Source organism: Thalassophryne amazonica, chromosome 3 (genome assembly GCF_902500255.1).
Source record: "Thalassophryne amazonica chromosome 3, fThaAma1.1, whole genome shotgun sequence".
Taxonomy (NCBI): domain Eukaryota; kingdom Metazoa; phylum Chordata; class Actinopteri; order Batrachoidiformes; family Batrachoididae; genus Thalassophryne; species Thalassophryne amazonica.
The window spans coordinates 33,549,548-33,573,236 of record NC_047105.1 but is presented as its reverse complement, the minus strand read 5'-3'; the positions used below and the strand labels follow the sequence as shown (position 1 = coordinate 33,573,236).

General features: G+C 40.0%; 1 protein-coding gene across 1 annotated transcript in view; it reads right to left on the bottom strand.

The window, feature by feature from the left end:
* The window catches only part of ncoa5 (nuclear receptor coactivator 5), a 65,061-nt gene extending 43,238 nt beyond the window's left edge, over nucleotides 1-21,823 (bottom strand). Inside the window, 4 exon segments of the mRNA XM_034167549.1 lie at nucleotides 136-336; nucleotides 2,388-2,451; nucleotides 21,647-21,649; nucleotides 21,818-21,823. Coding sequence (XP_034023440.1) covers nucleotides 136-336; nucleotides 2,388-2,451; nucleotides 21,647-21,649; nucleotides 21,818-21,820 — 271 coding nt within the window. The 5' untranslated portion in view covers nucleotides 21,821-21,823.
* Between the last annotated feature and the right edge of the window lie 1,866 nt (nucleotides 21,824-23,689).

The window sequence follows — 23,689 nt, the reverse complement described above, 5'->3', positions numbered from 1 at the left end:
GTTAAAACATTATGAATTAAAAATTCAATTATTAAGATGCCTACCATTGTTGACTACAAGAAGTGTGACATTCAGAGACTGTTTAAATAATATTATGCTTAAAATAAAATCGCTGGCATCGTGTTAATTACTGACCCATTATCTTCCCGTATGGACTGAACAGGTCCAACAAATCCTTCTTTTCCATGTCGGACGTTGGCAGGTTTCCAACAAAAATTCTTCTCTCCAAATCTCTAGGATCATTACTGCTGCAGCTGCGTGCAAAGTTCCCTGGTGATGGACTGTGGCTTCTTCGGCGAGACATGATTCGATCCCCACAGTTAACTGGTTTCTCTCCTGTACAGGTCTCAAACGATCAAAAATGTTCGCTTTGTTTGCATAAAACGGTCTCAAATTGCTGTCCACAATCCTGCAACATGTGAGTTAAGAGAACTGATCAATTCCTTGGAAGACAATGGTTTTTAGTGGAGAACTTGCAAATCAAAAAAAAAAAAAAAAAAAATCACATCAGAAATCAAACAGTGCAAATGCGGCATAAAAAATATTTTTTTAACTGAAGCACGACACAAGCAAATTACAGATTTGGATGAGATAGCCTTGCATTGCTAGCCCACAATTTCACTTCAGACAGCGGTGTGGAAAAGACGTCTAGCTCCGCACAGACGTCACTCACAAGCATCGATGAAAAATTATCCTCTTCACTTTTGATTTCAATGGGGAACCATTCCTACACGTTCTGACACTTGCATGCTGGGCTTTCAACACGGTTTACCTCCCAGTTTTCTTCCAAAAAGGAAATTGTTGTTTTGGAACAGTTTTCAAATTTCCACCAGAATCCAGTTCTCCTAAAATTCAGTTTAAATTGTTGCTCAAAAAGTCAGGAAATTTTCGCAAGCAGAGAGTTCCACCATGTAATCGTGTTTATGACTCATTCCACGCACATCAGTTTCAGTTCAATGAAGTCAGTGCACATTTCCAGAACAAGACGAAAATCAGGCACGGACGTTCCACTCAATGTTTACGATTGAAAATACTCCCGCTTAAGGAAAACCAGAAAGGACAGTAAAATGCTGGCTTTGTCTTAAGTAAAAAAAAAAAAAAAAGAAAAAAAAAAAGACTGCCAGGTGGGATGTTATTTTGAACACGAAAAAGGCATGTTGTACGACCAAACGGAGCAAGGTCTGAAATGCGCACCCAGCATATGAGCAAATATATAAGCACCTGGTAAGGGGTCCAAGGAAAAGACAGGCCTTGAGGTAACGCATAACTGCCAGGTGGTCAATGTTCTTGTGAACCCGCAAACCAACTCCAAAAGCCTGTGGTTTATTTACACATCAGGTAAAAGTTTATAAAGTTCATTAAATGTAAATTAAAAATGGATTACCACAGACATAAAGTGAAGGAGCTCCCTACAGCCTTGTCGAGACAATAGCTGAACGGGTGTGGTGCCTTTATGCAGCTTGATGATGGAAAGACTACTTGCAGATGTCACTGAATGAAACATTTCAAATAGATGCATATCTAAAAAGAAGCGAATTTGGTGATAGAGATTGCCCTTTTTCCGAATTGGGACCCACCTTAACTTGACAAAACTGCAAGGTCTCAGATGTGTTAATTGCTTGAATATACAGGAATTCTGGCAACTGCAGAATTGAAAATTCCTGGAAGGATGTGTGAGGAATGCACATCTTTAGGGAAACTTATGAAATTGTACAGTAAGACTGCCTTTTGTGGTAGGACCAGTGAAAGATCGATATGGTGCCATCCACTCTGTTGCAAGATCAACCATAACGCACTAATGGGAAACTTTTCAAACCTTGCAACAGCTGGCTACCATCATTTGAACAAGGAAAATTTACAAAAATGAAATTCCACAGAGAAGATGACACGCGCACGAAGACACTCACACAGCACCAGCTGTATGACGCAATAAGCCATTAACGGCCATCAGATATCAAATTCCACGGTCCCTTTAAGGAATAGTGATAAACAGAATGGCTTCAACTCCAGGTACAGTCAGCTACTTATAGAACCTTCCCAAACTCTGCCGTTGTCCATACACTGAAAAACCAGCATTTGTATAAATAAGTGTCTTCTTCTGAAATGGTCTCATCCAAAGGTCTTGAAGAAAATCGCATCAAAGAAATGAAATCATGGGCTTACGCTAACGCTGGAAATGGCAAAATTCGAACAAGCCCTTCGTTTCGATTTTAAAATAGCCTATTGAGAAGAATCTCTGTAGAAAGGTCGCACTTTCCTTTGGATTTAGTTAATGGTACAACACTAAATTAATTCAGCAATACGCACTCTCGAGTCATTCAGTCAAAACAGATGTAGAGAGAGGAAAGAGGAGGAATGCTTCTCCAACTGTGCCTTTGAATACATACCTTCACTTGAATGTGGATGCTGCGGTTTCTGTGTCAATTTAAGAACCAAAAAATCCCCAAGAATCTGGAAAACAACAAAAGGCAACAGTTTTAATGAAGTATCCACTAAAACGACACACCAGATACAGTAAATCTAAAAATTTCTTTCTTTACTGGATGGCAACCACCCAGACAGATTTGAAAGAACTGTGGATGGGCCCACCAAGTCATTGTGATGATATCAAAAAGCTTAGCGTCTTCTGAACTAAGTGAGACCACGTGGTACATTTTGTGTTGCTGCAACCACAAGTAAAATGCAACAAAAAGAAGGTCACTTTCACACTAAACTGAAATTTTTCCACATTCCAAAGATGTAACTTCTGGTGGTGGTTTAAAATTTAAAGTTGTCCGTTGTAACTTAATTTAGTGCAGGATTTTATTAAGGGCCCCTTCACACACACACACACACACAACATAAAGTTGGGCGAAAAAAAGCTGACACTGCTTGAAAATCCGCAAACAAAAAACAAAATGGGAAATCGCGAAACATTCCACCTGCTGTCGGGAGGGACACACTGTCAGACAGGCATGCATGTGACCGTGGCAACGGTTTCGTGCACGCTCGGGCACACAGTAGCGGAACAAAAAATTTTTTGAAACGCCACAATTTATCATACTTAATGCCTGTTATAAAGAGCAGACTTAGCCTCCGCCTAGACGAACACCAGGAAGTAATGAAATGATGTGGATTACTGTTCTCCCTTTTATGTTTTACATGAATTACCTGATGCGGTCGTCTCATGAAAAACTGGCTCTCGTGTCACCAACACAGTGATCCGCTGGTGACCGAGTTGCAAATGTGATATGTGCTTTAATTACTACAATGTGAGGAAACCCCACAGATACATACACCTTGCGGTGGCGTCCAGCGTTGAGGTGAGCTGACACGGTGGTCAACTGAGACGATACGAGTTTTAATTGATTTCCACGTGAGGACAGCATGTTGACGTCCGCGCCTCACGGTGACATTATGTGAGGTTATATTCTACAAGCTACTACAGGTGTTCTCCAGCTGTGACTTGCGAGCACAGATATCTGAACAGATGCAAGTTGCAGGGATACGCCCACCTTTGTCTGCAGACCTTGTCAGCTCACAGAAAAAAGGCCCACTCTGTGTTCCTTTGTTCTGTGATTTTTATTTTATGCATGTAGTTATTGTTGCATGTGGTCATCTGCACTCCACTATCGTGCCAGGAGCACGAATAGCCCCACCCTTGCTAAGTGGCCAGCAGGAGGTGTTGGATGTTCATGTGTGGCACCTGGAATTTGGCCGACACCTACTGAGAGGGGGCCGAATGGACACTCGCTGTCTTTCGACTGCTGGTGTATGCGAATGGTTGGAGCGACAGTAATACGAGGCGTATGAGGCGGCTTTAAAGCCTATTACAGCCTTTAAAGCCTAAAGACTATTTTGAATCCTAAGGACAAACCTCAGTGACTCAGGATGCAGCACAACATGCGATATGTTCTTTTTCATGCAGACTCTGAAATAATTTTCAAAAGGCAGGTGTTTTGAAGGATGCAGAACAGGGTTCCAAGTAGGGACAAGCAAGTACACCTGTATCTGTTCAACCAACTAAATTATCTGTATCTGTACTCGTAGTGGACGGGGCCTAAACCAGAAGTGGGCATGGTTTAACCCGAAATGGCAGGGGCTTAAATCAGTACATTAAGTCTGAAATTCATATGGATTGATCAGAAGTTGCTATATTTATTGTTTGAAAACTATTTACAGAACAGCCTCAAAATTGAAATTCAATGTTTTTGATCACAATAGTAAAGGAACTATTTATAGAACAAGTTTTTTATAAACTCAGAACACAAATATTCTTAAGTGTATGAATGAATAACAGAACAGCCTCAGAATTGACATTCAATGTAGTAGGCAATTATGAACTACTAAGTATGCATGAACAAGAGTTGTCATACTCAACAACTTTTTTTTAATTTTATGATCAAACTGATTTTTTTTTTCAATTATTTATTTTTACTACCTAACGTTCTTGGCATTTTTTTCCACACAAGGTTAAACAATATTGATTAAGGTGTGTGTGTGTACACGTGTGTGTGACTGAGGGAGAGAGAGGCTGTTCGACTGACCAATTTATTTTTATCAACTGCAGTGAGAAAGTGTCAGATACTGCATGCAGCCATGTTCAATAAAAATATTTATAGGCTACTTTGTGTGTTCAGCTACATGTGTGTAAGTGGTCTGTAAGACTTTTTTTTTTTTTTTAAATGATTTGCATGAACTTGGTGATTCATACAAACATCCAGTGATGGCAAACAGGGAAATAATATGTCAGCCTTGTTCACTGTATTCTTCTCAAAAGCACCTCGTTCAGTACGAGCAAAGTTTTCCAAGTGACTTTATATCACCAACAAAAGAAAGAGCAAACAAACGGTTAAAAAATAAATAAATAAAAAACCCGACTGGAGGCAGTGACCGCTGCGGCAGGAGCCATTTTAAGCTGTCTTAAAAGAAAACAGTTTTACTATCCCAAGTCTCACATTCTGCCCATTATTTTTTGCAGTATATAATACATTCTCATTCTGTTATACTTCATCCCATATTTCCAGGGTTCTCAGTAGGATTTTTTTCTTAGCGTAATGGGATGGTAAAATCACCCTAAAAAGCCAGGGGTCAGGGAATGCTTAGCAGCTCCACCCCTGAAGCTTTTGCATTATGGGCTTGTAAAGGGCCTTCTTTGTTAGTCTAAATATATCAAAAGCTGAAGCCCAGACAGAAGAAGAGAACATCTCTGCGCTTCAAGATGTAAGTTTCTCCAAAAATGCCACCAATTTGATGTTGAAGCTGCAGAGGAGACCTTCATCTGGTTAAATGTCCTGAGGGTCCCGTTCACCTGTCGTCTCAGCAAACTCACACTTGCTGCTACACTTCTAAATAAAACAAATGCTCTTTAAACAGCAGCTATTTTATTATTTGGAAAATAAAATAATTTTTCCTTATTTTAACAAATGAATAAATCATTTCTGATGATCGTCAAATGATCATTTTCCCGCAACACACCCTTGGAAACAGCGCAACGGCCCAACTGCAATGTAAGTTTTTTTTCAGGCAGCAGTGTAACGGGCCGTTACATTGTAAAAATGCTGGAGAGAACCCTGATTTCACAACATGGTGAACAGCACGTCTCTCCCAGAGGTTGCTCTCTTACCTTTATAGCTTAATTGAGCACGGCGACAATTACATGAGGTCACATGTACAACCCCTGGCAAAAATTATGGAATCACCGGCCTCGGAGGATGTTCATTCAGTTGTTTAATTTTGTAGAAAAAAAGCAGAGATCACAGACATGACGCAAAACTAAAGTCATTTCAAATGGCAACTTTCTGGCTTTAAGAAACACTATAAGAAATCAGGGAAAAAAAATTGTGGCAGTCAGTAATGGTTTACTTTTTTTAGACCAAGCAGAGGGAAAAAAATATGGACTCACTCAATTCTGAGGACAAAATTATGGAATCATGAAAAACAAAAGAATGCTCCAACACATCACTAGTATTTTGTAGCACCACCTCTGGCTTTTATAACAGCTTGCAGTCTCTGAGGCATGGACTTAATGAGTGACAAACAGTACTCTTCATCAATCTGGCTCCAACTTTCTCTGATTGCTGTTGCCAGATCAGCTTTGCAGGTTGGAGCCTTGTCATGGACCATTTTCTTCAACTTCCACCAAAGATTTTCAATTGGATTAAGAGCCGGACTATTTGCAGGCCATGACATTGACCCTATGTGTCTTTTTGCAAGGAATGTTTTCACAGTTTTTGCTCTATGGCAAGATGCATTATCATCTTGAAAAATGATTTCATCATGTCTCTGAACATGATGAATGTCTCTGAACACACACACACACACACATATATATAAACAACTCCAACACCTTATAAAAAAAAAAAAACAAACTTAAAAAAATAAATGGACTACAGTTTTTTCTGAGCTGAAACCCGAGCCAAAGCCTATTATTGTACTATAATTAATATTTAACAATTGGTGAGATGTAGGTTATGGTACTTGAAGAGAATCTATCAAGCAGCACAAAGTGAACCCTCTGTTTTTCTGTGCAAAACACTGACATTTCAATAAAGTAAATTACTGCCCATGCTGTTAGAAAAATAACCAGGACAGACTTCCATACAGTACATTTTTGTTACATCGTTCACACATATGGGAGATTGGAGAGAGAGAGAAAGTGAATGCAGATATCACAGATTTGTGTGTGTGTTTAAAGAGTGCAGAGAGGATATAAGCAGAAAAAGTGTCGTTGACTGTCAGTCAAAGAAGCAGGTATTCAAGCACCAGTTTGAGCCTGCATTGTGTTGTACACCAGCAATTCTTTTTCTGTTATTATTACTAAATTTCCAATCCACAATGACTGACTGCCCATTTAGCTACCTTTCAGCTCCAACATTCGTCCAAAATATACCCACTTCCAATGTGCTGCACAACAGTACATAGTGCTGCAACTAGGGCGGCAGCTATCGATTATTTTAATAATCAAGTATTCTATCGACAATTAATCGAGTAATCGGATAAAAAGTTCTTTTGCATTTTAAACAACATCAACAGCCCAGGGCTCTCCCTAAGCAATGGCACAATGTCACTGTGTCATCATGCAGATGGTCAAATTTAGTGTATTCCTTTCTGTTTTCCTGGGTAATTATTATTTCAAATCTTTAAAAGTTTTGGATCTTTCCTGGTGTCAGGAGCTCACCATGTTTGTGAAGCGTTGTGTGTTGCCCAAAAAGCAAAAATTAAAAAGCGAAACAGTGCGAGTCTGAGGAAAACACAGAAGGAAGAGTGGACTTCTTCCAGAGACTGTTTGTCAGTGTGACCGGGGACAGAGCTGTGAGGGCAGTGCTGAGTAGGGGTGGGTGTTGATAAGATTTTAATTGATAGATGCAATTATCGATTCCACTTATCGATCCAATTCCTTATCAATTCCCTTATTTATACCTCTTGTGAATTTTCTGTGTACTAAAAGTAGGCTTTACAGGTTTTCTATGTCAACATCTTAAATTGGTCACTGGATCCTTGATCTCTGGACATAAATAAAAATGAATAAAATCTGTAGTTTTTGTCAAAAGCATTTCGTTTCAGACATTTTGGCATGAATGTCACTCCATATCTCCGAGCTCAGCTGGCTGCTGCACGTCAGCGCAGGACGCCTCATTTTGGGAGGAAAAAAACAGTTTGATCGATTGCAGTTTGTATTACAACGTTTGGGAAGAGGTGTCATTTGATTTAAACAGCGTTTTGCTTTGAAATTATTAATTCCGACTGGACTATCATTCTAACTTGACTCAGCAGAGAGCCACGCAGCGCTTGGAGCTGTGTGAACAGAACAAAGGACAATTCTCGTTTCATTCTTGCAACAATACAGGAGTCCCAGTTAGTGACTTTAATCCGCACAAAAGTAACTCAGGATTAACATATTCAGGGATGAAAGTGGTGAAAAACAACAACAAAAAAAAGCTGAAACCCCAAAATTACCCCCCAACACCACCCACATGAAAATGTTTGAATTCTAGAAGCTCTGAAATGCAATCTGGGACTATTCCAGACAAACTGAAGTGAGTGCAGCATCCATTTTGGTGAGAAAAAAAAAAAATCCAACTTTCCTTATTCAAATTCATTCCAGTAGTATTCTGCTCTTACTAGGATGCAGCAGTTTTCTAGCTTGGCAGATAGTTCTGGAGGAAATCACTGAAGAAATTAACAAATTGAAAATATGGTTTGACCGAAACAAAATGCCATTAAAGTTAAATAAAACAGGAATGAAGTGGAGGTGTAAGAGTCACTAGATGTTCACAAGAAACAGTTATTTATTTATGTTCACTGTTAGTTGGTTTTATCTTTTCTGTTGTGTTTTGTTTTATAAGGTTCTTTTTGTCTTTCGCTAAAATTGTATTGTAGCATTATTAGTTCTTATTACTATTATTGTTGTTGCCGTTATTAATATATAAATAAAAATAAATTTAAAAAGTTACAATTTGTAATACATTGACTCTTTTATTCAATTCAATTTTATTTATATAGCGCCAAATCACAACAAACAGTTGCCCCAAGGCGCTTTATATTGTAAGGCAAGGCCATACAATAATTACGTAAAACCCCCAAAGGTCAAAACGACCCCCTGTGAGCAAGCACTTGGCGACAGTGGGAAGGAAAAACTCCCTTTCAACAGGAAGAAACCTCCAGCAGAACCAGGCTCAGGGAGGGGCAGTCTTCTGCTGGGACTGGTTGGGGCTGAGGGAGAGAACCAGGAAAAAGACATGCTGTGGAGGGGAGCAGCGATCAATCACTAATGATTAAATGCAGAGTGGTGCATACAGAGCAAAAAGAGAAAGAAACACTCAGTGCATCATGGGAACCCCCAGCAGTCTAAGTCTATAGCAGCATAACTAAGGGATGGTTCAGGGTCACCTGATCCAGCCCTAACTACAAGCTTTAGCAAAAAGGAAAGTTTTAAGCCTAATCTTAAAAGTAAAGAGGGTGTCTGTCTCCCTGATCCGAATTTGGAGCTGGTTCCACAGGAGAGGAGCCTGAAAGCTGAAGGCTCTGCCTCCCATTCTACTCTTACAAACCCTAGGAACTACAAGTAAGCCTGCAGTCTGAGAGCGAAGCGCTCTATTGGGGTGATATGGTACTATGAGGTCCCTAAGATAAGAAGGGACCTGATTATTCAAAACCTTATAAGTAAGAAGAAGAATTTTAAATTCTATTCTAGAATTAACAGGAAGCCAATGAAGAGAGGCCAATATGGGTGAGATATGCTCTCTCCTTCTAGTCCACGTCAGTACTCTAGCTCAGTGATTTTCAACCTTTTTTGAGCCGCGGCACCCTTTTTATATTTACAAAATCCTGCGGCACACCACCAACCAAAATAACATTATAAGGCTATTACCTCTGGTTTTGCGCAAAACCCAGTTATCGCAATAGAAAATCGATACAGAAAACACTGCATTTCGAAAATCCTCAAGCATTTTGCTCTCTGATCTCAAGTAGGGCTGTCACGATTAGAAATTTCTGGAGACGATTAATTGTCAGACAAATAATTGTGATTGACGAATATATTGTCTATTTTTTTTTCCCCCCCCTTCTTTATATTCTACTATTGTAGTATAATTACACAACTCTGGAAGAACGTTTGGCTTCTGTGAGTGGAGAAACTGGGAATGGTGCAACATTTTTATTTTTATCTTCATTTTACATACAGTCCCAACTTTTTCTGATTTGTGGTTGTTTCTGTTGCATTTCTGAAATTGTTTCTCCTCATCAGTCACGTTTTGTGCTTAAACACTGCATTAAGCTCAAGATTGAACAAATAAATACCTTTGGAAAACAACAGCTGTTAAAGTTCAGAGTTCTCACCTGCTTTTTGTGATCTCTGCGTCTGAACATTGTTTTTTTTTTTTGTTTTTTTGTGGCTCAGTTCATTCATATATTCTCATTTTTTAAATACGTTTTTAAAGATATTTGACCATTTATTTCATCTCATGATCTCATAAATTCAGCATACGACGCGCACATGGTGTGAACAGGACAGTAATGGCAGAATCACACCTTTAGAGAAAGTTCAGAGAGAAGTAAAGGCAGCTTCACGTTTCCGTTTTGTTAACGTTCACTCGGGTTAAAATCCTCTCTCTCTGCTCTGCGCTCGCTGCGCACTGAACGTGTTGCGCCTGCATTCAGGAATCTCCCTCACCTACCCCCTCCCTCGCAGTCTGCAGCCTGTTAACTCCGCGCGCGCGCGCACACACAGGCACAGACATACACACACCGACAGCTCCGCATTTTAGAAGGCTTTTGAAGGAGACGGCACTGTTTTAATTGGCCGTCAGCCTCCTTGTTATTGTCCCGCCTTAAGACGAGAGCGAGGCTGCAGCACGTTTGACATCAGATTCTGAGTCGTTTTATGCTTTGTGGATAAAATAAATAATACACGGTAATCGCGAATATGCAAAATACCCACGGCACCCCTGACGATCGATCACGACACCCCGGTTGAGAATCACTGCTCTAGCTGCAGCATTTTGAATTAACTGAAGGCTTTTCAGGGAACTTTTAGAACAACCTGATAATAATGAATTACAATAGTCCAGCCTAGATGAAATACAGGCATGAATTAGTTTTTCAGCATCACTCTGAGACAAGACCTTTCTAATTTTAGAGATATTGTGTAAATGCAAAAAAGCAGTCTTACATATTTGTTTAATATGCGCTTTGAATGACATATCCTGATCAAAACTGACTCCAAGATTTCTCACAGTATTACTAGAGGTCAGGGTAATGCCATCCAGAGTAAGGATCTGGTTAGACACCATGTTTCTAAGATTTGTGGGGCCAAGTACAATAACTTCAGTTTTATCTGAGTTTAAAAGCAGGAAATTAGAGGTCATCCATGTCCTTATGTCTGTAAGACAATCCTGCAGTTTAGCTAATTGGTGTGTGTCCTCTGGCTTCATGGATAGATAAAGCTGGGTATCATCTGCGTAACAATGAAAATTTAAGCAATGCTGTCTAATAATACTGCCTAAGGGAAGCATGTATAAAGTGAATAAAATTGGTCCTAGCACAGAACCTTGTGGAACTCCATAATTAACCTTAGTCTGTGAAGAAGATTCCCCATTTACATGAACAAATTGTAATCTATTAGATAAATATGATTCAAACCACCGCAGCGCAGTGCCTTCAATACCTATGGCATGCTCTAATCTCTGTAATAAAATTTTATGGTCAACAGTATCAAAAGCAGCACTGAGGTCTAACAGAACAAGCACAGAGATGAGTCCACTGTCTGAGGCCATAAGAAGATCATCTGTAACCTTCACTAATGCTGTTTCTGTACTATGATGAATTCTAAAACCTGACTGAAACTCTTCAAATAGACCATTCCTCTGCAGATGATCAGTTAGCTGTTTTACAACTACCCTTTCAAGAATTTTTGAGAGAAAATTATTACAAATGCTGATCCATTAATTGTTATACAGAAAACAAATGCACACAAACGTGCTGAGATGCAAACAACTTAATGCTAACTATAACATAAAAACGCCATAGACATGCTAACACATTAGCATCAGTTCTGTTTTTAAGTTTTAAAATACATCTATCACCTGTTTCAGGAGACCATAACAGGTCGGTTTAACATAAAAAGGTAAATATTACTCAGACATATTCTCTTTAGAGTTTTAGCGGGGAAAAATTAAGATAAACTGAAATAAAACAAAGAACCAACAAAGCAGTAGATCGAAGCACTGCTTCATTGTTTCAAGGTTCAAAGCTGCGCTGCAGAAACATTCAATTACAGACCCGCTGCAAGGTCTGTAATCAATGTAGAGAAATGATCATTTTCCTGACAAACACCCCCAAAAACAACAGCCATTCTGAAGGACTGATAAAGGAATTGTTAAGCAAAAAGGCTATTGATGTCGATGGATCGAATCATTTCTTAACGATACCCGAAAAGAACCAGTTCCTGATACCCATCCCTAGTGCTGAGCCCCTCACACCGGGCAGAGAGGCGGTCCACATAGAGGAGAGTGGGCAGCGGACAAAACTGTTTTTTTTTTTTTAACAGATACACACTGCTTCGCTTTAAATGCGCAGTAAGCTATTTCAGATGATCAGCATGGACCGTTTTTCTCCTAAAAGACTTTATTTCACTCTGTGTCGTGTTGGAAAGCTGTAGCTATTTGCTAATTTCATTAGGGCTTACACGGCTTGTGCGCATGCTCTAGTCTTCTTCTGTTTGTTTTTCTGGGGACGTTACAGCACCACACACAGGCCTAGCACATGTACTACAACATTAAACAAAGCTTCAAGGCACAGAATTTGCCTCAAACATTTTTTGTAATTGAATTATTTGCATTACTCGACTAATCATTTCAGCCCTAGGTGCAACTTAAACATATTGCTACAGAGCTAGTGGAAAAGAATTTATTTGAGTGGAGTCTATCAGCTTCTTACATGCACCATAAATGAAACAGACAGCAGACTTACTATGCGTCATCACCTACAGTGTGCCCACATCTATGCAGCGCATTGACAAGAGCACACTCTCTGGCACACGTGGGTCAGCAAGAAAAGAGAAAAGATTATAGCAATCAGACCTAGCCTGTTGTATGCCATTTAGAAAATATGCAATAAATTTGCACATTCTCAATTACTCAGAGGGAATTGTCACTTTTTGACTTGTCCTGTCTGAAATATTTTCTCACACCTGCATGGCCTTGTAAGTAAACATGCAACTGCCAGCTGGTTACAGGTTGACCTGCACATCACCAGTGTTCCAGCTAGCCTAATTTCAGACACTGCTACGATCTGCCCTCGAGCTTGTATTCCCCATTCGCCCATTCCCACCCAAAATTGGCCTGTCCTGTCTTATTTTCCCTTCCTTCGATTTCAGCAACTGTCCTCCTTCCATCCTTATTGATTCAATCTAAAAAAGAAAAAAAAAGAAAAAAAAAAGGTTAATGTTCTAGTCGTTTTATTTCAGTTTCTCCACACTGCCAGAAAAGCAGATGCTGTCGCGCAACCTTCTCTGCTTCCATACAACAGTTTGCACTGCCTTAGCAGTGCCATGCAAACTCAGCCATGCTTAGTTAACAGCCAATTTATTTCAAACGTCATTTTAAATGAACTGGTTTAAGATTTCACAGATGGGATGTTCCCCAGAATAGCAACGTTGCATGTACGTTGATTTTTAATCTGTACAAAGCGAGGATTTATGCGATGCGGCCATTTGCGCAAAATTTAAACGAACTTAAAATTGACAAAATATTGACGTGGTCTGGCACATGTCATGTGATGAGTCAAGAGAAAAAAAAAAAAAACACTGCAGTGTAAATTCATCCAACTGGAACAACAGCTGTAATCCAATTCAAAAACATTTAATGAAAAAAAAAAGTTCACATTTAATCTGTTTTACAGTGTAAAAGCCTCTGACGCAGCTCTCTGCTGCTCAGACTAAAGCTACGGTTTGTGCATTTTTGAACACAGTGCAAATGTAATATTCATCCAATGTTAATGTGATTTTAACATTTTAAACTATTTATGGCACATGTATAACATTAAAGTACATGAAATAAAATAATGAAGTATGAAATTTGCAACATATTTAACTAAAATTGGCTCAAGTTGTGGCTCTGACAATAGAAACAAAAAAAGTGAAAAACTGACGTGACATTTCAGTACTGAAGCCTTATAATTAATTTTGTGGTAAGTGTACTGATGTGAGACTATACAGTGTACCATTTTTCTGACATGAAACGAGTGAATGATTGTAGATTCAGTACCTAGTCTTCTAATCTCAGAACATTAATTTTAGACTTGTTTTCAGGTTTGTTTTTTTGTTTACCTTTGTTTACATCTTTGGCTCAAGTTCTAGGTATAATACTTATACTAGTGTTTTCAGTCCTTTTTACTTTATTTCAAGTGCAACGAGAAGTTTAATAAAGAAAGATACTTAATTTTGTAGTAGGCTGTTAATTTATTGTAATCATTTACCCTTTTTGAAAAAAATAATTAACAGTTTGTGTCTCTGGCTGCCCACATTTCACAATTTTGCAGGTAAAAGTGGCCTCATTTCTTGCCAGCACCCTGCCCTTTATGAGCTAGCTGGAAGACTGATCATAACTGCGCACATGCAGACAGAGAGAGAGAGAGAGAGAGAGAGAGAGAGAGAGAGAGGAGAGAGAGAGAGAGAGACAGAGAGACAGAGAGAGAGAGAGACAGAGAGAGAGAGACAGAGAGAGAGAGACAGAGAGAGAGAGAGAGAGAGAGAGAGAGAGAGAGAGAGAGAGAGAGAGACAGAGAGAGACAGAGAGAGAGAGAGCAACCCGCACTTTGACCACCAGTGATACAAGAACGCTGTGACGGATGAGTGGAATAGCATCAGGTGGCATTATTTTACAACTGCAAATAAAATCATTAGGAAATGTGACGTAAGTAAGAAGGCAACTACAGCATAGTTTTTCAAACTATGCAAGTCCAAAATGAGTAGTTTGTGCATTCGTCACCTGAGCTCATTGCAAAAACAGCTAGAAGTTTATCTTTTCATATTGCCATAAGAATAGCCACTGTCTTAATGTCTGAGTAATTTCCCTCTCAAACTGGCTGGGATGGATCAATCAAATCCCACAATGTTCCCAGTACAGGGATTTTTTTTTTTTTTTTTTTTTTTTAACACCCATCATGGACTGAATAAAATAAGGCAAAGGCTATACGTCCAACCGTTGGACAGATAAATATAAGGTCTTACCTTATTTGCCCAACCGTTGGGCAGATAAATATAAGGTCTTACCTTATTTGCCCAACCGTTGGGCAGATAAGTTATACATTGAACATTACACGCCCAACCCTTGGGCAGATAAATATAATGTCTTATCTTATTCGCCCAACCGTGATCGTGTATTTGACATGTTTTGTGCATCTAAACTATTTTTTACAACACTTTTTAAGGCTCGATTGTGGCGTATGTTTGACACATTTAACGGCGCAGTCTTTAATTACTGCGAAAACACCGCAATGGATCAAAGCAGACAAACTTCATAAGCATTTTGAACAGAAGTCTGTTAATGACGACGAAACAATTTTTAACAAAATGCTGCTTGTTGGCTGTAAGATGGTTAGTTTGACCCAGTTCCCTGGGTGTAATGAGCCAAACAGAACTGCTTTAGATCACAGCCCCTCCGCGGGGTGTGAACCCTCCGGCAGGCGGCGAAAAAATAACCGCCTTTTTCCCCTCCCGCGTTGAAACCGGAAGTGATCTTACAAGCGCGCTCATTGGTGGATGGACATATATGCTCGCATATTTGCTTTACTGAACCAACGGTTGCAAGTATAGCCACTCTGATAAAATAATCAGTGTTTACTTATTTGTCTGTCTGACTGCAAGCAGGATTACGTCAAAACTACTGCACTGTTAACTGTTAATTACTGTTAACGTAACTTTCACCACTCATAGTCACTTGCCCAGTACTGGATCATTGCCAGTTCCAGATCACTGCTGTAGTTTTTGCGCTGCAGTTTCTCGTAATCAGTACGAATAAGCTAATACTTGGTACCAATGGAAAGATTGATGTTTTGTCTACAAACGACCACAAGCTCGACCGGATCCAGCCATCCTTGTGATCAGCAGAGGACCTCCCGGTGTCTGAGGTGTGCGCGCTTTTTCTCACTCACTCATTCCTGCAAGTTTTAAAGTAATCTCTAAAATGTAGCAAAGGTGAGTTAGCCATTCGGTGTTTTTGGTTCTAGAGTGGGAAAATACTTACTTACTTGGGTAGAAAAATGTCAGTGTGTTATGTCTGTTTAATTGCTGCGCGCATTTATCTCCGACGCGAAAATTTGCAGGGTTGTGGATCACTGAAGCAGCAGCCTCGTGTCAGTAGTTGTGAGTCATGTGTACTTTGGGGGTCATCTCAAAATCACAAATGGGCATGAATGTGGGGCTTTTACTCTTTAATTCTGGAGAAATCTCACCTCAACACTTCATTTTTTTTCTCGTAAAAACGTATAACGGCGCTTTTTGAAACTAAGTAAATTCTCATTTAATAAGTATAATTTCTATCATTTTGTGTTCAAAACACATTCTCAGGCACAGTGTATATCATTCTGCATTAGAAGAGTTCCAGCCAGATGCTAGGAATGCCCCCAAAGTGAGGCAAAGTGTCGTGATCCAGAACCGGGCAAAGTGATCCATTTCTGGCAAATGTTTGCACCACACATAATGTGTCTTCACACTTTTAGAAGCACTACTCCACCTAGACTTTTTCAGCTAAATAACATCCAAATACCCAACACAACACCACACAATTAAAGGACATTCAGTTGCATTATGGCTCCACGTAGCAGGACTTTAAAAAAGGTGATCCGGAACTGGGCAACCGTCTGTATTAGGCCATGGAAGACTCCATTAAATTTTGGAGGTGATCCGGATTCTGGATCATGATTTCACTTTATATAGGCTTTGAAATACCCTCTTTATATGCCCTCTTTATATACCCTCTCTTGCTTGCCTCTACTGGTGGTTGGCTCTCACTGCGGTATTGTATCACTTCCTGTTCCGGAGCACAGCGGTGTTTTGCTGTATCTGTTAGCTGTTTAATCTGCGCAGTTAGATTGATCTAGTTATCTAGATTACGATTTGTTTCCCAGTGTAATCTTTACGTGCCTTAACTAAAGCACTCCTTCTGCTGAATCACCTCTAAATTATTTACACATTATTCACTTTGCGTGTTTTTAGGAATCCGCTAGCTTAGCGTAGCTACTAGCTCTTAGCCGATTTAGCATGGCAGCTTCTCCTGTCTCTCCCGCACTTTTCTGCTCTGGGTGTGAAATGTTTAGTTATTCCTCGGCCTCCTTTAGCGGTAATGGTACTTGTAATAAGTGTAGCTTATTCGTAGCTTTGGAGGCCAGGCTGGGCGAATTGGAGACTCGGCTCCGCACCGTGGAAAATTCTACAGCTAGCAAGGCCCCTGTAGTCGGTGCGGACCAAGGTAGCTTAGCCGCCGTTAGTTCCCCCCTGGCAGATCCCGAGCAGCCGGGAAAACAGGCCGACTGGGTGACTGTGAGGAGGAAGCGTAGCCCTAAACAGAAGCCCCGTGTACACCGCCAACCCGTTCACATCTCTAACCGTTTTTCCCCACTCGACGACACACCCGCCGAGGATCAAACTCTGGTTATTGGCGACTCTGTTTGAGAAATGTGAAGTTAGCGACACCAGCAACCATAGTCAATTGTCTTCCGGGGGCCAGAGCAGGCGACATTGAAGGAAATTTGAAACTGCTGGCTAAGGCTAAGCGTAAATTTGGTAAGATTGTAATTCACGTCGGCAGTAATGACACCCGGTTACGCCAATCGGAGGTCACTAAAATTAACATTAAATCGGTGTGTAACTTTGCAAAAACAATGTCGGACTCTGTAGTTTTCTCTGGGCCCCTCCCCAATCGGACCGGGAGTGACATGTTTAGCCGCATGTTCTCCTTGAATTGCTGGCTGTCTGAGTGGTGTCCAAAAAATGAGGTGGGCTTCATAGATAATTGGCAAAGCTTCTGGGGAAAACCTGGTCTTGTTAGGAGAGACGGCATCCATCCCACTTTGGATGGAGCAGCTCTCATTTCTAGAAATCTGGCCAATTTTCTTAAATCCTCCAAACCGTGACTACCCAGGGTTGGGACCAGGAAGCAGAGTTGTAGTCTTACACACCTCTCTGCAGCTTCTCTCCCCCTGCCATCCCCTCATTACCCCATCCCCGTAGAGACGGTGCCTGCTCCCAGACTACCAATAACCAGCAAAAATCTATTTAAGCATAAAAATTCAAAAAGAAAAAATAATATAGCACCTTCAACTGCACCACAGACTAAAACAGTTAAATGTGGTCTATTAAACATTAGGTCTCTCTCTTCTAAGTCCCTGTTGGTAAATGATATAATAATTGATCAACATATTGATTTATTCTGCCTAACAGAAACCTGGTTACAGCAGGATGAATATGTTAGTTTAAATGAGTCAACACCCCCGAGTCACACTAACTGTCAGAATGCTCGTAGCACGGGCCGGGGCAGAGGATTAGCAGCAATCTTCCATTCCAGCTTATTAATTAATCCAAAACCCAGACAGAGCTTTAATTCATTTGAAAGCTTGTCTCTTAGTCTTGTCCATCCAAATTGGAAGTCCCAAAAAACAGTTTTATTTGTTATTATCTATCGTCCACCTGGTCGTTACTGTGAGTTTCTCTGTGAATTTTCAGACCTTTTGTCTGACTTAGTGCTTAGCTCAGATAAGATAATTATAGTGGGCGATTTTAACATCCACACAGATGCTGAGAATGACAGCCTCAACACTGCATTTAATCTATTATTAGACTCTATTGGCTTTGCTCAAAAAGTAAATGAGTCCACCCACCACTTTAATCATATCTTAGATCTTGTTCTGACTTATGGTATGGAAATAGAAGACTTAACAGTATTCCCTGAAAACTCCCTTCTGTCTGATCATTTCTTAATAACATTTACATTTACTCTGATGGACTACCCAGCAGTGGGGAATAAGTTTCATTACACTAGAAGTCTTTCAGAAAGCGCTGTAACTAGGTTTAAGGATATGATTCCTTCTTTATGTTCTCTAATGCCATATACCAACACAGTGCAGAGTAGCTACCTAAACTCTGTAAGGGAGATAGAGTATCTCGTCAATAGTTTTACATCCTCATTGAAGACAACTTTGGATGCTGTAGCTCCTCTGAAAAAGAGAGCTTTAAATCAGAAGTGTCTGACTCCGTGGTATAACTCACAAACTCGTAGCTTAAAGCAGATAACCCGTAAGTTGGAGAGGAAATGGCGTCTCACTAATTTAGAAGATCTTCACTTAGCCTGGAAAAAGAGTCTGTTGCTCTATAAAAAAGCCCTCCGTAAAGCTAGGACATCTTTCTACTCATCACTAATTGAAGAAAATAAGAACAACCCCAGGTTTCTTTTCAGCACTGTAGCCAGGCTGACAAAGAGTCAGAGCTCTATTGAGCTGAGTATTCCATTAACTTTAACTAGTAATGACTTCATGACTTTCTTTGCTAACAAAATTTTAACTATTAGAGAAAAAATTACTCATAACCATCCCAAAGACGTATCGTTATCTTTGGCTGCTTTCAGTGATGCCGGTATTTGGTTAGACTCTTTCTCTCCGATTGTTCTGTCTGAGTTATTCTCATTAGTTACTTCATCCAAACCATCAACATGTTTATTAGACCCCATTCCTACCAGGCTGCTCAAGGAAGCCCTACCATTATTTAATGCTTTGATCTTAAATATGATCAATCTATCTTTGTTAGTTGGCTATGTACCACAGGCTTTTAAGGTGGCAGTAATTAAACCATTACTTAAAAAGCCATCACTTGACCCAGCTATCTTAGCTAATTATAGGCCAATCTCCAACCTTCCTTTTCTCTCAAAAATTCTTGAAAGGGTAGTTGTAAAACAGCTAACTGATCATCTGCAGAGGAATGGTCTATTTGAAGAGTTTCAGTCAGGTTTTAGAATTCATCATAGTACAGAAACAGCATTAGTGAAGGTTACAAATGATCTTCTTATGGCCTCAGACAGTGGACTCATCTCTGTGCTTGTTCTGTTAGAGCTCAGTGCTGCTTTTGATACTGTTGACCATAAAATTTTATTACAGAGATTAGAGCATGCCATAGGTATTAAAGGCACTGCGCTGCGGTGGTTTGAATCATATTTGTCTAATAGATTACAATTTGTTCATGTAAATGGGGAATCTTCTTCACAGACTAAAGTTAATTATGGAGTTCCACAAGGTTCTGTGCTAGGACCAATTTTATTCACTTTATACATGCTTCCCTTAGGCAGTATTATTAGACGGTATTGCTTAAATTTTCATTGTTACGCAGATGATACCCAGCTTTATCTATCCATGAAGCCAGAGGACACACACCAATTAGCTAAACTGCAGGATTGTCTTACAGACATAAAGACATGGATGACCTCTAATTTCCTGCTTTTAAACTCGGATAAAACTGAAGTTATTGTACTTGGCCCCACAAATCTTAGAAACATGGTGTCTAACCAGATCCTTACTCTGGATGGCATTACCCTGACCTCTAGTAATACTGTGAGAAATCTTGGAGTCATTTTTGATCAGGATATGTCAATCAAAGCGCATATTAAACAAATATGTAGGACTGCTTTTTTGCATTTACGCAATATCTCTAAAATCAGAAAGGTCTTGTCTCAGAGTGATGCTGAAAAACTAATTCATGCATTTATTTCCTCTAGGCTGGACTATTGTAATTCATTATTATCAGGTTGTCCTAAAAGTTCCCTAAAAAGCCTTCAGTTAATTCAAAATGCTGCAGCTAGAGTACTGACGGGGACTAGAAGGAGAGAGCATATCTCACCCATATTGGCCTCTCTTCATTGGCTTCTGTTAATTCTAGAATAGAATTTAAAATTCTTCTTCTTACTTATTAGGTTTTGAATAATCAGGTCCCATCTTATCTTAGGGACCTCGTAGTACCATATCACCCCAATAGAGCGCTTCGCTCTCAGACTGCAGGCTTACTTGTAGTTCCTAGGGTTTGTAAGAGTAGAATGGGAGGCAGAGCCTTCAGCTTTCAGGCTCCTCTCCTGTGGAACCAGCTCCCAATTCAGATCAGGGAGACAGACACCCTCTCTACTTTTAAGATTAGGCTTAAAACTTTCCTTTTGCTAAAGCTTATAGTTAGGGCTGGATCAGGTGACCCTGAATCATCCCTTAGTTATGCTGCTATAGACGTAGACTGCTGGGGGGTTCCCATGATGCACTGTTTCTTTCTCTTTTTGCTCTGTATGCACCACTCTGCATTTAATCATTAGTGATCGATCTCTGCTCCCCTCCACAGCATGTCTTTTTCCTGGTTCTCTCCCTCAGCCCCAACCAGTCCCAGCAGAAGACTGCCCCTCCCTGAGCCTGGTTCTGCTGGAGGTTTCTTCCTGTTAAAAGGGAGTTTTTCCTTCCCACTGTAGCCAAGTGCTTGCTCACAGGGGGTCATTTTGACCGTTGGGGTTTTACATAATTATTGTATGGCCTTGCCTTACAATATAAAGCGCCTTGGGGCAACTGTTTGTTGTGATTTGGCGCTATATAAAAAAATTGATTGATTGATTGATTGATTGAAGGATTACACCATAACTACTTTACGGATTCTCACCAAATTTCCACTGATATTAGGGCATGTAAAACTACACTGAATTTTGGAAGTGATCTGGACGTCAGAAATCTACAATTGCTCTTGGATTTTTTTTTTATTATTATTTTTATTTTTGGATTAGTTAAAAAGTTTTACATTTTGGTCTGTTGGCGTTTTAACCCAAATAAGTCTTGATGGGCCTTGAAGCAACATCGAAGCATCAAGGCCCAAAAAGTACTTCTGGGCTCTTCTGTACTTGCTGTCAGAGTATTGTTTACATAGAGTGAAAATTCAATCAATTCAGTTCTTGCAACACACTGTGTATAATACTAGTGTGAGTGTGTGTGCACGCATTTGCTATTCCGATTAAATAGACAAAGCTGCAGTGACAGCGGAGATTAGCCGACATTAGCTCAAGATTCAACATGGAGCCTGTCCAACTGCAAATGGCGTACCACGCGTCGCATATTAGATGGAACAAAAAATCCCGACTAAATACACGGAACGTGTTACCTTCTTCCAAACCACTAACACTGTTAGTGATTCATTGTGACTAGTTAGTAAAGCTAGCCGAATCCGTCAACTACAAAGCTTTAGCATTTTAGCTACTTAGCTTACAACGAAACAATTTCAACGTTGTAATTTACGATGCTTAAGAGATTGTATACCTAATTTCAGGCAAACCATTGTATATTTTCTTCTACTTTCTGATTCCAGATTTTTTTTTTTTCACTCACCTTCAACGTGAATTTTCTTTGTCGTTTCTCGACGTCTCTTCACAAAGCAGATTCACCGCAGCGTCCCACTGCTGCCCAAAGCGCGCCCTCTCCGGCCAAACGGTGAAGTACACAATGGAGGCCTTTCTATAAATCAATGACGTAATCGCAGCGCCGCCATTTTGGCTCAATGCAAAGCCATTGTAACCCCCTAATTTATTGTTGTTTATTGTACAAAACAAAGAAAGATGATTTGTTGTATTGACCAAATTCATAGTTTAAGTTAGAATGCAGTGTTTAAAGTTTCGGTGATGTAGGTTTGAACTGACATTACAAACTTTTCACTGAACTCACTTTTTAGTAGTGATGTTAAGCTCGAGTAAGTCTGCTCGACACAGCATCGAGCTTTTTGAACCAGAAGTGTCCAGAACCAGAAGGTGAGCAGCGTTTCGCGCCCGCCCCCATCACGTGACCGCTGCGAGCGAGGCCTCGTTATGTCACACCACGTGTCGAGCTTCGCGGAAAATTCGAATAATCTGGGCCTTTCACTACGACCCGACAAGTATTTAAATGAGATCTGAATCGCAGCTCAAACCGTGGGTTTTTGAGAGGAGGAGATTGCTAGCGACACTGTTATTGCCAAATACCACGTGAATCGGAGCCAAGGAAAGCATTAGTTTATATTTAGGTCTAGTTTAGAGTTCATTTAGTATAGTTAGTTACATACACATAGGATCTAACATACACAGACACACACCATACACAACAGGCATCCATTCATATACCTTTATTCACACAGTACATCCACATAGGTTATAGGGTAGACTATATATTATAGGTAGATCAGAGACTAAGCTGAGTGACTGAAGAGCTGTGATTTTGTTTTGTTGAAGTGAAAGGTGAGTGTGTGTGTGTGTAGTGGTGAGGAAGGGACATGGAGGAGCCAGTTCCAAAAAGAGCATGATCAATTGCTTGGGAGCCCTTTGATCTAATAAGCCCCAAAAAGGTCAAGTGCTTGATTTGTGCTCAAGATTTGAGGTACAGTAACAATACGTCTTCAATGCTGCGACACCTGAGGTCCAAACATGCCGAGACATCAATGGCTGCTGCTTCTGTTGCTGCTCCTGGAGCAGGAATCAGGCCATGTAACCTGTATTTTATTCTTTATCTAAGATTAAAACATACTCATCAACAAAAATAGCTAAACATGTCATACTGTACGTGTATTTCCATTAAAGGCAGACAAGCTGATTTGGATGAGGCATTGGTGGACTATGTTGTGGAAGATGCACAACCGTTCAAAATAGTGGAGAACAAAGCCTTCAGGGCTTTTTTATTACAAAGGTTTGACCCAACATATGCCTACCTCCAGAGGAGAAGACCGGCTCAAATACTGGGCGACACGGGCCACAGTCTATCCCAATTTACAGAGAATGGCAAATAAATATTTGTTGATGCCAGCAACATCAGTGCCTTGTGAGCAGGTCTTCTCCCAAGCTGGAGAGGTGGTGAGGCAGAAGAGGAGCCGATTAAAGTCCAGCACCACTGAATAAAAATTGTTGAAAGTTGCACAATCACGATCTCCTATCCCCTCTATTCTAATTTACTAATTACAGCAACATAAGCACCAGTTGCAGAAGCACATGCCTTTCTCACTTTTCCCGTCACATTTTATCCAAATATAGTTTGAGGAATGATAACGCAAATCTACATATAGTCTACAATAAAGGCTTTCATAACCATTATGTGTGCATCTGTACACAATAATACATATGACATTTTTTTATTATTATTATTTTTCAAGAACAAACCACATCAGTCATGAATTAATGCAACATTT